Genomic DNA, 15300 nt, shown 5'->3' on the forward strand with positions numbered 1-15300 from the left:
CCGTCGCCGTGTTAGCCCCCAGAGCACTTGCCATGGATTCGACCGGTTCCGTTTTGTCATGATTGGTAATCTATCAACATTCAATTCTGTCCGCATATTATGCTGGTGACAGAACGATACTGTCAACACTCAGAAGAGCCTCATCACACGCATTTCCGGTCAGCCTTTTTCCGACGCACAATGAACTCTGCACACTCATCGTTTATGGCGCGGTGTGTGGAATGGAGTCGATCTGTTTGTGTGGTGGAGATACGGAGAAATTTAAAATTTGAATTATCTGATGATTATGCGCTCCGTTTTTAGGACACGTGAGATCGGTTGCAAGTCTTCGTGACAGATTAGACAGCATCTAACCAATCTAATGCGAGCCATTACACCCTGGATTACCATTGAATCATCTGAAGCGTGTCACAACCTTGGCTTTCTCGCTCTCTCTTTCATCTTCGTTCTTTATTCAAGCTCTAAAACCTGACCGTAATCGATTTATTATTTCCCATATTGTTAATACATTATCCACTCTGGGAAGAAACACTTTCAAAAGACAGCAATTTACCTCGGTGGAGTGGTTCATCCCGATTGAGACGACCAATAACGCTCGTGTCGTACACGTTCCGCATCAACATAGTGGAAGTACGCTGTAACCGGATGCACCAAGTGACCTTTTACGAATGTACTGTGGAACGAATCTCTGCTTTTAGCCTGATAATGTCAGTATTCAATAATCTCGCTTACCTCTGACAGAGACATTTGCAAATGCCACATTCTAAATCTGAAAATTTTTCATCACACTCTAGCATCTGGTTTATTCTCAACGACTGAATTTTGTGACATCTGGCCAAGTTCGCATGGGGAAAGCGAAACCCGTTATTTCTAGATTGAGTCGAAGGTATTCAGCAACCCCGTGAGTGGCAATACCACTAAGGAAACTCACCTATTATCTCGCGAATGTTTTGTGATATAACAGCGGAGAAAGTCACGAATATTTATTCCTTGGTTTGTGTTGGACTGTTGCTTGTTAATTCATCCTTATGAGTAGAGTTGTGGCTCAACAACGGTGCTCGAGATGGGTCCTAAACTACCAGCTAAATAAGTGCTCATTGATAGTGTCCACTTCTATGGTGAATAAACGTAGACAGGCCACTCGATGAATAGATCACCTACGGACTACCTACCACTAAAGCCATCCGGACTACCAATGTTCACATGTTGGTAGCATTATGCGTAGCCATGGCGCTCGTAACCCCAGCTATTTAGAGCAACAGTTGGGCGGCAAATATGGACCGATAGCACGAAACACTTCAATTGTAGTGTTTCCTGTTGGAAATAAAACATTCACTTGGAGGACTAAAAGCTACTTTCCCTTCAGTGCTTCCGGTGGGTTAACTTGAATAAAGGCCGTGTTACCAAAATAATCTCCTCACTGAATGCGTCCCCTGTTTTCGGTCTTCTGGCGGGAGTTGTACCGTAGTATTATTAGTGGTGGTATTACTATATTGTTTTCATCATATACTTATTCGTGTGGTTACTGTTTGGATTCCAGCTCACATTTTTGGTGATTTGGAAGCCTGACACTCGAAGTCCATTATGGAAGGGTCCAATCTCTTTAGTAAATTCTTTCACGGCGGTTGAGCAACATGCACATATCTCATAGGATCAATCTCCTCAGCATACTCACTTGCTCCCCTGATGCAGAATAATTGAAGTAGGCTTATTCCACGTGTTTTAGTCGGTGCTAGTGACATACCGTCATCCTCAGGACGTACTATACCAGTCGAAGTGAAAACTCAAGAGTTGACGAAGCACGCCGGTAGGTCAGTGATTAACAAAAGCTTGGAACCAGTGCTGACTGCTCTGCCAGCCGATTATGTGCAACAAGCTTTTGCATGTTCAGTCGCCAATCATAATAACTAAATTTTATGGTGGCACACAATTCTTGCACGCAGGACCGCATTCAGCTGCATGCGAGCGCCCCGGCAGTGAAGCATTGGTGTTGAACACTGATGTCACGCTGTTGATGATGATGATGATGATGATGATGATGACGATGATGATGATGATGATGATGATGATGATGATGATGATGATGATGATGATGATGTAGAAATAGGGAACTAAATAGTGCCCGGTGCTAGCACTGAAGACCGTAACGATTAGTCAGGATTACCAAAATTTCGGACTGAGTGAGTGATATTCAGTCCGCGGTCACCCAAGCTTGGGGAATCTTATTCTACACGAAAAAACGGATGACCTGGAAATGTGTAGGTTATAAAACTAACCCGAATAAACCGAGACAAGCACAGACTGTCACTTATTGCCAGTAGAGTTTCCAAAATGTTGGTCATTTTCAACTTTGGAATATACTTTCCATTGAGCATCCTGAGTAATATAACCTTGTACTATTGTCCTTGGGCTTTTTTATCACCTTTGTCCAACGAACTCATTGCCGCGAACTTTTGTCTGATAGCTACATGGAGCTAGGGATTCATTACACCATGAGACTAAGGTGCTCCAGCCCACTAATCGCCCCACTAATCGCTGACAATTTTATTCATCATATGCTTAGTTCTCCTTCATGCTGGCGACTATCCAAACCTGTCCATGTCGCTCTTCTTTTAGGCGATTCAAAACGGGGAACCATAGGCAGTATCCTTCGGATTAACTCTACGGCCAAACCTGCCTAACATTAGAGCTGTCGACCAGTATCAAACCCAGTTTTCGGCACACACCAATCATGTGTTGTTGGCTAGTCGGGCCAACCAATCAGCATACTGCTGTCGGATTATTCTATCTCCTAATTGGTTAAAAACTTGTTTGATCGTTCACGCTCTTATTTTCTACCCCCATGCAAGCAATCAAGTCAAAAACCGTGTCAAGCCCATAGTCGGAGGTGGGGCATTGTAAAGCCGTAGACACACGGACGACACCTTTGGCATTAACAACAGACAGACAGGCTAACGAACAAGCACCCGTGACGCACCCTCCCTGTTTTCGGTGCTGTTTTGTGTTTTGTCCAGGTCCAGGTGAGTCGAACCGACACCATGACAACCGTGACAGCAGGATTTTCTGTACCCCCGATTCTCACTGGTTCACACATTTACTGTCTTGCGCAAGCAAAACAGGTAGACAGAGCGGACGGAATTTCTAAAAAATAAAACACTCACGAGGACCACCAATCCGAAAGCTGGAATTTTCACGGGTCCAATTTGTTGCCTGTTTTCCGCAAATATTACTTTGTTCGAGGATAAAGTTGGGGTCCATGTGCCGCGACTGATCCAATGATGGAAACAATGACTGATCTTTCTCGGTAAGTTTTTGTCTGTGTTGTGTTTGAAAAGGGAATAAGTATCACAATATTTGTATCTCAAATCCTTGTTCATTTCCAAATAGTGGTTTCTATCCATTTGTACCCTTGATAGATTGGTTGGGATAAATCAAGTCAAAGCATTCATGGTTAAACCTAGTGAATTTGATAAGACGCATTTTTGTGGTAACATGCCCGTCTGTCTACCAGCGTAGAATATGTGAGGTAGGTGTATCTGTTTGTGACTTTGTAGATGGACAGGGAAAGTATGGCAGTAATCTGATTGTTATCGTGTGGAATCTATTTCGAAACTTCCATGTCTCTCGGAGGGTTCCCATGTCCCTTTAACCCTAGTACAACTTGCAAATGCTCGATGAAGAAGGCGACAGTGTGCATGCGTCGTGGGCTTACTACGTTTCTTTTTGTTTAGTACCCCCCGGCTATCCAAAGAGCCGAAAACGGGTTGATGCCTTTTTAAATGAGTTATTTTAAACTTTCTGAGCTCACCGTTCTAGTAGGTCAACACCGGTGAGGTTATCGTCAACACATGGGTGAGAATACATGTAGCGTAATATCCAAAACATTTTAACGACACTAGATTACAAAAGACCATGAATAGGGACCAAATTAAGTCGCTTCGTATTTCTCTAACCAGTACTGTTTAACGAGGATCAAGGATGGTGGTCCGCACTAATGACATTCGGGTAAACTTAGCGCGTCATGTTTTCCCAATCAGACATGTTTGAACTAGCGAATGTATGAGGTTTCCCGATGCTCGAAATCTCATTTCATTGAACCGTTTTTAGCACCAAAACGCCTGTTTCCCAAGCGCGCTTTTCAGAGCCAACTTAGGCTGACGGGTAGGAACTGTGATTTCACTGTACCAGAAATATGAATATATTGCGTTTTCTCTGAACGCAACCATCTGGCAGAAAACTTGCAGAGCAGTTTCTTGCGGAAAGTGCCCTGAAACTAACAGTGGGTCGCTGCCTGGGTTGTTAAACGCGTTCACTTTTCGGGTGTACATCATACGCTTCATTACTTCTGAGATAATGAAACTCAGTTTGCACTAGGAGGTTATAGGTTCTATCATACGCTTCATTACTTCTGAGATAATGGAACCCAGTTTTCACTAGAAGGCCATAGGTTCATACTTTATAGGTATCAGACACGTGGTCAACATTGCGAAAATGATTTGAACAATAAAAATGTGGCGGTTAGGCATAATGACCCATATCCAGCTCTTGTGTATTCTGGTCTATCTAGTTAGAGGGATCTTGAAAGTTTTCATTCTTTCCAGATAAGTATTGACTTGCCCGAGAATTACCACTGCTCATGAGCATCAATCTTTATAAAGAAGTTGATGGTTACTCGGTGTTTCCTCAAGTTGTATTGAAAAATCGGGAACCGAAAATATTTTCCCGCACGAGCACTGATGTTTGCTTTCACACTCAGTAACTTACCATTTTCGACGAAATCTTCAACTCAACAGGTCTTCTCCAAACAATGATAGCCAGTCTAAAAGTAATGCGGCACCCATAGTAAACCACTGACAGATGTTTTATGAGAGGCTATCACCTGGGGTATCAATAGAAGGCCAAATACTTCCATACTAGAAGGAATTTTCTCTCTCTCTCTCTCTCTCTCTCTCTCTCTCTCTCTCTGTACCTCTGCATCGCTGGACCGATAAATCTACCTAAGTGTTCGACGAGTACGGACACATGAATACGAATGCAAACAGGGCCACGTTCTGCTCTTATACAGAAGCCCAGAGCTGTTGCAGAGATTTCCTTTTAGAGCAATACCATTAGATATACTAGCCACTTGGGGCAAACTGAAAGAAACTTTCCAGAAAGATAACAATAGCACTTCACTCAACGGCTGTTCAAGTATCAACTGAATTCCCTTCTGGGTGTACATTGTATTTTGATGGCATGTGCAAACTTTAGTCTCGCTGATGCTTCCAGATTTCAGTAACGGAAGCAGTTGACTTGAGGCTTGTTCCAAAAGTCCAAAAGGGTGTTCAGGAATGTGATACGAAAATCGAAAATCCCTGATCATTGCGATTTGTCTCTAGTACATGATAATTGCAAGATTTCGTGGAGGGTTTAGATGCACTATCCCTCTGAGGAGATTACATTATAAAGAAAGGAGTTTTCTGGACTTCTGGAGGATATCCTGTCTTCAGAAAAGAATGGATACATAAAAGAAACAAACAAACTTGGTTACCATCAGATTCTGTGGTGGTCTCTCCATCTCATTTGGATCCAGCGCTCCAAGTAAGGCTCCTTCATCCTTTGATAAGTAGGGTTCACCACCGAACTGTACCTTTCATTAGGCCTGTTCACGTCAGACCGTTAACTTCGGTTGCCAAGGCGGACTGTGTCTAGCCGTTTGGGCTGCTGATAAGCATATCAATACGGGATGGTCCATTTTTTGCTTCCGCGAACATCTGCCCTGAACATGTCCACCAGCTTGTATTCAAAACCATTTTCTTCAGGATACGTGATTAGGTGTTTGACGAAAGTGCGCTACTGCGTTGTAACTCTGCACCGGAAGGTATCCATCCGTGTGTGGTGAATAAGCACCACCCCACGGACCGGAAGAAATGTAATTGTCGACTTCCGTGACGGCATTATGCAGTTGGTGCAGTTTCCACCGCCCTGTTTGTTCTGAGCTTCGGATGTGTGACTAAAAATCAAATCATGTTTACGAAAAAGACCGTGCTTTCGTGTTTGACTCTGTGTGTGTGTGTGTTGATGTGTGGTTCAACTAGCTAATTCCGGGAGACAGTTGTAAGCAGAAGCTGTGTTTCGTCTCACCACTTAGTGCACACGAGGATAAAGTTGCTTCCGGTTAGGGACCGGTACCAGTTAATTGCTAAAACTCCTTTCAAGATGATTCTAATAAAGTTGTCTTAGTAGCTGACAAAAAACTGCCCGCTCTCTACAGAAGGTAATCTTTTTCGTTTATACATTTCGACTTCTGGGTTTCGCTCGGTCAGATTCAGAAAGCTGTGTCTATCCCATCTGTCGCTGTACAATCCCTTGGATAAACGCCAGTTCTTGGCCCACTCGTCTGGGGTAGTACGACAGATTTGCGGCTTACCTTTCAAGAGAGCACGATTTTCAGTTTCATCTTCGTATGCCATACTTTCTGCTATCTCATCATTAGATAAACGTGAATATTAATATGACCCTATTCCAAATGGACCATTTCCCTAGAGAGGTGAAAGTAACTTCCCTTGTCAACAGAAAGTCTCCATCGAAAACAACAGCCTCCTAGGTGACACTGAGACACACTCTTCAGTGTCCTAATCATTTTCATCACCATAACAAGCTATGAGAATAGCATACTTGATGTTTGGTGGTTCTACATGCCACGTATTCGTTTGCCGATGATTTGGGTAGGTGGGGTGGGTAGCTAAGCTCTGAAAGCAGTAGCTGATATGATTGATGCATACATACAGGGCGGGGCTCTATGCACTAAAGGCAATAGTGCCATTGGATGGCGCGACTGGGCCATGTCTGACAATGTCTTTCACCATTGATGTGTCCGGTCTCGGGGTACCCATCCAGGGAGAATAATGATCAGTGTAGCTGGGTTTGGTGGTAATGGCTTTCATACCTCGTTGCCGAGTCATTTTTTGATCTCCGCTGGCTCATTTTCACCCTTCACTTAGTTGTGCGAAAAGGGGTCTTTGAGAAAGTCGGTCAGCTGGCATAAGAAGCACTTGTCAATCCAGTGCAAGCTGTGATTAGTTAATCCATCGTGGGCTAGATGTTACTTCCGAAAACCAATCGGATTACTTCAGCATTACTTATCCCACAAAAATTACCCCATCAGACTCGTACAGTGTTTCGAAGGCATTGATTGTCGGACACTGGAAGATTTTAACCTCCTCTGGGCATACCGGTCAGGCTTCCGAGCCGTATGATGACATGGAGCGCACCGCAGCGTTGAAAATTCGCCCCCGGTGAATAAGCTGATGTCACGTCTGCGTCCCAGGTAATGTGGGTTCACAAGAGCTGCTCTAGTCTACCCAGTCCAGATGGGGATATCGCGCTTGACCGAATTCGCCCCCGGTGAATAAGCTGATGTCATGTCTGCGTCCCAGGTAATGTGGGTTCACGAGAGCTGCTCTAGTCTATCCAGTCCAGATAGGGTTATCGCGCATGACCGGACCACCGGAACTAATACAGCTGCTCAGGTAAACAAAATTATGGCTTATTCGCGAGTATGAGGCTAGGGCTCAAGTCCACTCAGTCTTGCAGCAGCACTCTGTGCTTCGCAATGGGGCGGAGTTATTTAGATTATTTAACGTTGTCCGCATTACTCGGGTATCAGATACAAGAAGAGCTATATAATCTGCGTACTCGATATCTTTGAGCGAATACCCCGGGGAGCATTTTGAACCCACAGGCAGTAGAGCCTGGGAATGAGTGTTCCACAATCGTACCATTGACGGTTGAAGAGGAAAGACCGGAGAGGACAGCGTTGATGTTGTGAACTCAAGCGAGAGCTTCCTGTAGACTTTCACGTGCCCGCGGGAGTTGGCATGCCTAGCCTTAAGAAGAGCCAATAATTGACGGGGGAAATCTTTGCTCCATAGACACTGTCTGACGGTCCATAGAGTAAAAGGCAGATTCCGAGTCAGGAAAGACCACAACTGTTGACTGCTAGAAGCAGTGCCACTGTTCCAGAATCTGAAGGATGGTGGAAATATGATCGATGCGTCGTCTTGTAGCACGGAACCCAGCTTAGTTTCCACGGATTTGTCTTATCCTCTTTCCGTCAACCTTCAAATGATAAGACCGGAAAGCACCTTCGATGCTACTGCTTGACAGTTCACTGGTTTTGAAGCATATGGACGGTGCTGCGAAAAGCGAAGTCAGCTAAAGTTTGGTGGACAAAAGCGTCAACACGTCATCAAGAGGTCCATGGTGAAATTGGTTAGGTGGACAAGATGGGTGAACAAGCTTTTAAAGCTTTTCGAACACCTGGTGTGCGTCGGGGTTAGTGGCCTGCTTCAACATTCTCCACACCCGGGGTTCATACCCCACATTAGCGCCTTCAGCATAACTTCTTCCTTATTCAGCCAAGCTGTCCACAATCTGTTTCAGAAATGGAGGCAATAAAATACTTTCGTTTCGCCAGAAAATACCTATTTGCCTACCGAGAGAACTACAAACGACTTCTTGTCTTTTAGCAGTTATATGAAAACCCAGATGCTGGTTAGAAAATACCTATTTGCCTACCGAGAGAACTACAAACGACTTCTTGTCTTTTAGCAGTTATATGAAAACCCAGACTGAATGCTGGTTAGCTATTTGGATGCTTGCATTTTGGAGAAGCGATTTAAAAGCTAGACTATGAGCAAAGTTATTTCTGAAAATCCAAAGTATGATGTAACTAAAATTCAGCCGACTCAGCTTCGGTTTTCGCATTCTTGTGTTCAAAGTACAGTGATCCTGTCTGGGATCGGACACACGGAGAAAGGGTAGCTCCAGGAGTACAGCGGATCCATTGTAACCTCGACAAAGGAGTAGTCTGCATTCGACGGAAGAAAGTGGGTTCTGATGAATATTGGCAGGCTAAATGTGCCCAAAAAGAGCCAGTTCTAACGCAGTTTCATGGAGAGCTGATAACCCCCTTATCCAATGTTTTCAGTTCACACTCTTGAGGCGAATGACGCTTATTGAACTGACATTTGCCTATTGATCCTCTCAGCGAACGACTTTCCTTCCAGCTTCTGCGTTCAGTAATGAGTAAGCAGGCGTTTAAATTTCACTAAGGTTCCCACACTGCATCACAAACCGGATATAGGTTTTCACAAAAAAAACTGGCGTTCCCACACTTTGTGACCCAATCGGGTTTCAGGACTGCGCACACTATGCACATCCAGGGATCAGTGTGGCAAACAAACACCTAGCTTGTATCACTATCACTGTGAGCGTATCCCATGAGCATGTTGTTGTCTGCAGATCTGATTCTCACACTTTCTCGCTCTCCCATTCACTTAGCATCGATTGCTGCGACCGTTTGAGCCAACCCGGACTGCGGATGGATCGCGCGGCGGCGACCGTCTTTCTACCTGACTGTCGTGGAGCCCTAACGTCAGAAACTAACTATCATAGCATTCCCACCACAACATTTTCCCATCTTCCGAAGGCCTCGGTTCATCCTCCATCACCGTTGCTCAGCGTGGTCTCATCACCATTGTGTACAACGCAAGCACTCAGACCGCTCTCTCCCAGCCCCATCCTTTCAGGGTCACTTACTCTCGCACCAGTGCAATCAATAAATCCCGCTTGTTTCCCCGATATTTCGGAATACAGCAACCCACCAAGATCAGCAACCAACCAGTTGGATACATCTACAACACCAAACTCCAGTTCACCGATTAAATGCGAAAGGACGAGCGTGACTTGGTACAAAGGACCGGGTGATTCAGAGAAGTCAACCCATAAGTAAGTTCGCTCGATGTGTGTTTGAGAATGGGTATATGTGAATGAATTTATTGAAAATATATATTCTTAGAACAGCGTAGACACCAGAAACTTATTATCGATGTGAGTTTCACTTTGATCCATACGCCTGCTTCCGTGGATATTCACTTGTGGCTAGTCGCCTGTAGTAGGATTATTGGCCTCAAGGCAGATATTACAGACTGAATCTTAGTTCAACAGACATCACTGAAAGTTTGCAACTGCCCAAACGCACTAAAAGGTTTCTTAAAAGCACCCTGAATGCGACGGGGAAGCAGTTTTCACGTGACAACGGTCATAGCTCGACACAGTTCAGACAATTCCAGGCTCTCGAAGAGGATGTTCGTTGGCTGGATAGATGTTGCCGCGTGAAATAATATTTAGGACCTTGGTATTGATAATGCTTTTCAGTCAGTACATCAGAGCTACATTTCCGACGCCACTTATATCCTTCGACCAGAAGCAAGTTCTCAACACTGTTTTCATTGGACTCCAGAAAGGGTACCTATTCTGAGAGGCTTAGAACAGCCACGCAGCTTCAAGCCATAGGCGAAGTTTCCATGAGAGAGGAACCACTGCATATCGACCGGTTTCGCTCTTCTTGAAGCTCATCAGGTAGGCGCAGTCCCTGATCTGCTTGAGCCCAAATTGGACAGATTTCAATAAATACTTATAGGGTTGACGGAAATTCGGGGACTGCACCTACCTGATGAACCCCAAGAAGGGCGAAACCGGTCGTGGTGTATTACATCTATACAATTTATCGGGATATATCGAATTCCGTATCAACTGAAACAGGAGGTGGCCTGGTGCGGCACATTCAGTTGAAGGAGAGCACCATAAACGAGAGATCCAGTTGGGCTCCAGTTAAGTCTATTCGTAGGACTGGTTCCCTTTACTCATCTACTTAATCCTTCAGTCATCCGAATGAAGTGAAACTCCGTCGACATGATTCACACACAACCAAATTTGTCTCAACATCCTTTTCGTTGCGCACCCTAGTTCACTGGTCTCACACTTATTTTCCTCCGCCATCCTTTTGTGAAATAAGATGTTCGGCTAATTCATCGCCCGGTTAATTCACTGTTTATTAGAGTCGTTGGTGCTCCGCGAGTGCTAATCTTCATGGCGACATGCTGTGTTGATTTCTCACTCTATCAATTTGTTAGCCCTAAGCATCTGTGGCACCGGTATTCAAAAGACCCAGATTCTTTCATGGCCCAAACAGTTTAGGGGTACATTCAGCCGCCAGAGGTAGGACCTGATTAGCACTTAAAATTTCATCCAAATAAACGGAAACTCGAAGCTCACAGTCAGACGAAACACGTTTGTTGTCAAGAGTTCGATGAACCTAGTCTTTTATTCACTTAGAGAACATCATAAACGAGAGATTTAGCTGGGTTTCAGTCGAGGCACCCATAAAAAATGATGGGCAAATGGCTGTGTTTGTCAAAATCTGTCCAGTTCGGAATGTCCTTACTAATAGGACAAATCTTCCGTCAACTCACCAACTAATTCAGGTGTTGTCACAAAGTTCAGTTCTCAGTAAAATCTACCGAGTGCTCTATCTGTGTGGACTTTTCCACTGTTGGTTTTCTGACAGGAAAAATAATTTTAAATAACGCTAAACGCGTCACAAACCCGCTGCCAAGACTTTGCGACCACCAGGTTAGGAACAAGTGGTTTAAATTCCGTTCCACTACTAACATATCAGCTCGGAGTGACGATATATCGAAACAACAGCCATTCATAGTGAAAACGCCTACTAATTTGAATGTGCCATGATTTTTTAACTTTAATTTCAAAAGACAACGTGGTTCTTCATTTTTTCCAAGACCCAATGGAAGTTTCCATATTCGTTGTCAAATGGTTCTGACGAACTAAGCACAAATAACTGAGAGGAAACGAACGGTGTCAAGATTCTTGACACATGCCTTCGACATGGCTTCGTGTACCCCGAAAAGGAATCTGGTAATAATAATAAATAATAATCGTTCAGCTGCAACACTTTCCGGGTTCATAGCTGCCACTTTACCCGAAGGAGGCGCAACAGCTAAGGTAATGCCAGGTCACCCAAACCTAGACGGAAGTAGTCGAGCCACGGATCTTCCGGTCATTAAGTCCGCGCCTTAACCATTGGGCTATCTCGATCTCGAAAAGGAAATTAGTATTGAGTGATAGAGCATTTCCGATAGCCAGAACATCCTACAAGTCACAATGGTCTGATAGGCCACTACTCGATGGGTCGGTAAACACCAACTCACGTGACACAGGCTACATGAAACAAGCAGGGTGGCGCCATACAGTACCTGGATCCCACACTGCTTCTGCGTTCTCCATGACCTAGTGGTATTGTGTTTAACTGCTAGGTGAGAGATCGCCGGTTTAGATCTCCCTGCAGCTCCGTGAGATGTACCCCGTCAATGGCAAATGGGTCTCATTATTCTAATTAGTAGTTTTGTAACAAGAAAATAAATTGAATATTAGCTCAGTCGAACCAAACCCAAATCATCGCATGAAAGACGTATTTGCATGAGTTCTGCAATAACAATACCCAACTACGCAAAACGGTGTTGGGCTGGATTAGGATTAAACCGGTTCCCGTACTTCTTGGTTTTCGAGTGGGAATCACCTTCTTTTCAGGGCAGGCTCCCGATAACTGTAGTTTGTGCGGAAATAAATTGATGACACTGGTAAGTTTTCTGTTTTATTAGAACCTCAAGGTGCAGCATTCCCCTCTTGAAGAGGTGTCGAATATTCGAAAATTGTTCCTTGAGTGGGAGCTTCTCCCTTGCGGAGACGATCACCGTGTATCGTGTACAAGGTCACCTGGGTTCAGAGAACGCAACTTGGAGATTCTTTCTGCGCACAGTGCAATTGCATTCGCTCCGTAAAATCCAAAACCACAGGAAGAACTGTAGTACAGGTTGCCAATACACTACTCAGAAGATTGCTGAAATCTCTAACAGTTCAAGACTAGCTTCGCTCTTCTTAGAGATGATCAGGTAGGCGCAGTTCGTCCGTCAAACAGGGACTCGTAAAGCCATCAGTAACTGCAAGATTGCATCTCTCATCAAACACTCTATCTCTGTATCCATCGCAGTGCTGAGAGGGCATCCATCCAAAAACGACAAGCTGATTCATAATGGTGATGATGGGTGGGTGCCTGTAAGGCACTTTCCACATGCGACTTCCACAAAGGCCAAGTGTGTGAGATGTCGTATCGATGGCCACTCGGATCATTACTGGGACAAACGGTTTTTATTTTCAAAACCTCTACTCCAAAAGAGAGTACAACCGGGTCATCAGGAAACGCGAAAGAAAGGATGTGAAATGGTAAAACATTTAGAAAAGGCTCACCATTTTGTCCGATTAGTTTTGAATTCACCAAGGCAGAGCTGTATTGTGCAGTTATAATGAGATATTTGGAAGGATAGTTTCAACAGCAGCTACTTCACTCTTCACGGTTCAATCCCCTGTTCCGAGAGTCTCATTTATTGATCAGTGCGATGATCAATCACATAAGGCAGACAGGATCCTGCATTAACGTGCTTGTCGTCCCTGAACGCACGTTAAAACTACTGATCACGATCATCGTCCTCGTTAACAAACGTTTGTGTACAGGTGGTTTCGTAATCGCATCTGCCACGTCCTTCCTGCCTTACTTGGATCAATTTCATTCATATCACCTGTTTTTTAATGACAGATCTGTAGTTCGGTATGAAAACGAAAGCGGTACGATTAGTCCGTTAGTTGTGAATTCATATCCATCTTGTTCAGACAAGAATAGGTCAAAGTACCAGAGTTCAATGACACAAACAAAGCTGAAATCTAAAATGTGTGGTCGGAAAAGAAGCTTGTTTCAGTTAGTCGGTAGGATGGAGTGTTTTGCCGGTTTCCAAATTATCTGTCGTCTTCAAAATGCGGGAGCTTATTGGTTGATTGTACAGATCAATGCCTCTGGATAGCATTTACAAAGCCCCAGATGAAACAACCGATGCAGTTCACTTTGTTTTCCCCCTGTTACTTGTAAGTGAAGTGCTCTGGTGATTTGCACTACCTTTCCGGAGGAATGAACTGTCCTGACTGATCTGTTTGCCACTTCAGAGAAGTTTTCAAACTTTTCAGAGGAGAAATCTCTACGCATATATCTTAGTTCACCGAAGGATCCAACCCGTAGGTCCATTTGCAACCAAGTGGGCAACTTACCGCTTGGTTATTTACTTGTCGGCGCATGAACTGGGACCAGCTAATTTAATAGAATATGCTGGTGTTGTAGATATGCATTTTGGAAGTTTAACGTCACTGAAGTAAGAAGCACATCAGCGCCTGTTAAAAGTATGGTTTCGTTGTTAGTGACACTAAATATACTTTGAATTAATGCGGCACTGGAGGTGCTTACGTGAATCGAATATTAGCTACCGGTATACCTCCGGTAATAGTTCTTGTCCCTGACTAGAAAAGAGACATGTAACCACTGTTCTTTTTTAAGGCTCGGGTTATAAGTTTGTTGTGTCATGTCATCACGTATCTTTTCTCCTTGGAGCGGCCGGTTCCTAGGTCGCACTATTGTGATAATTTCTTCTTTTGTAAGTTTCAAAAGACTGTCCAGCTTTCAAATGCGAACGGAGGGAGATACATAAGCTCAATCCTGGCCAAAGTAATCCATATTCATTTATTGCAAGATTTAAACTTTTAACGATTCTTCCCCAGGGAATCACCGCACTTCCAAGCCAGTCGATGGTCGTCTTCCAAAACTAGCCTACTGTATAAACCTTGTGTGTTTGTGTGTGTGTGTGCCTGCGTGCGTGCGTGCGTATGTGCGCATTTCGTGGACGGATATCCGTTCAAATCTTTTCCACGTGCATCCATATCACTTCGTTTTCTGGTGCACCCTTTTTCTTAGAAAACCTTATCTCCCCTCCCCCCTACCCCACTGAAAGAGTGGAATTTTTGTCGGCAGAACACACCACGCGGGAAAAAGTTTCCTCACCCGGCCACTGGATATTTTCATATCCGATGTCCGAAAAACCTACCTTCGGACAACAACAGAAACTATGTCTAATCGCGAAGTGAATATTCACCCTCGGAGGGTGGAACAGTCCGAAGAGAACCGGTTACATCTTTAAGAGAGCTGATGTTGCCTGAGGTGGTGGTTTTGGCGTTTTTGCCACCGGTCACTTGGCTACAACAGACCAACAAACAACTCGTGTTCTTGTTTCAATCTCGTCAACCGCGGCCACTCAGCTCTTTCTCCATCTTAATGCTTCTGTAGGCCCTCGACCTCCCCTCCTCTCTCTTCTCAGGTCTTTGTCACACACAATCACAGACTCCGCATGGCTAAAACAAAAACTCATGTGAGCCTGTGCGTGTATATGATAAATGAGCTCGACTCATTTGACAAGCTCTTGTCATTCTGATGATGGGACAAAGTGTGATGCGCGTTGGCCAGGCAGGGAATGCTCAGTCCGTCAGTGTTTCCCTTAGAGTACAGGCATTGCCAGTCTTTCG

At 44.4% G+C, this 15300-nt stretch overlaps 1 protein-coding gene across 1 annotated transcript in view; it reads left to right on the forward strand.

Moving 5' to 3' along the window:
* Positions 1 to 2960: 2960 nt before the first annotated feature.
* Positions 2961 to 15300, forward strand: part of T265_05500 (hypothetical protein) — a gene marked incomplete at both ends in the record, with an annotated part of 44449 nt that continues 32109 nt past the window's right edge. The window contains 2 exons of the mRNA XM_009170522.1: positions 2961 to 3304; positions 9325 to 9771. Of these exons, the coding sequence (XP_009168786.1) occupies positions 3276 to 3304; positions 9325 to 9771 (476 nt within the window). The remainder of the gene's footprint in view (positions 3305 to 9324; positions 9772 to 15300) is intronic.

Source organism: Opisthorchis viverrini, assembly GCF_000715545.1.
Source record: "Opisthorchis viverrini unplaced genomic scaffold opera_v5_110, whole genome shotgun sequence".
NCBI lineage: Eukaryota > Metazoa > Platyhelminthes > Trematoda > Opisthorchiida > Opisthorchiidae > Opisthorchis > Opisthorchis viverrini.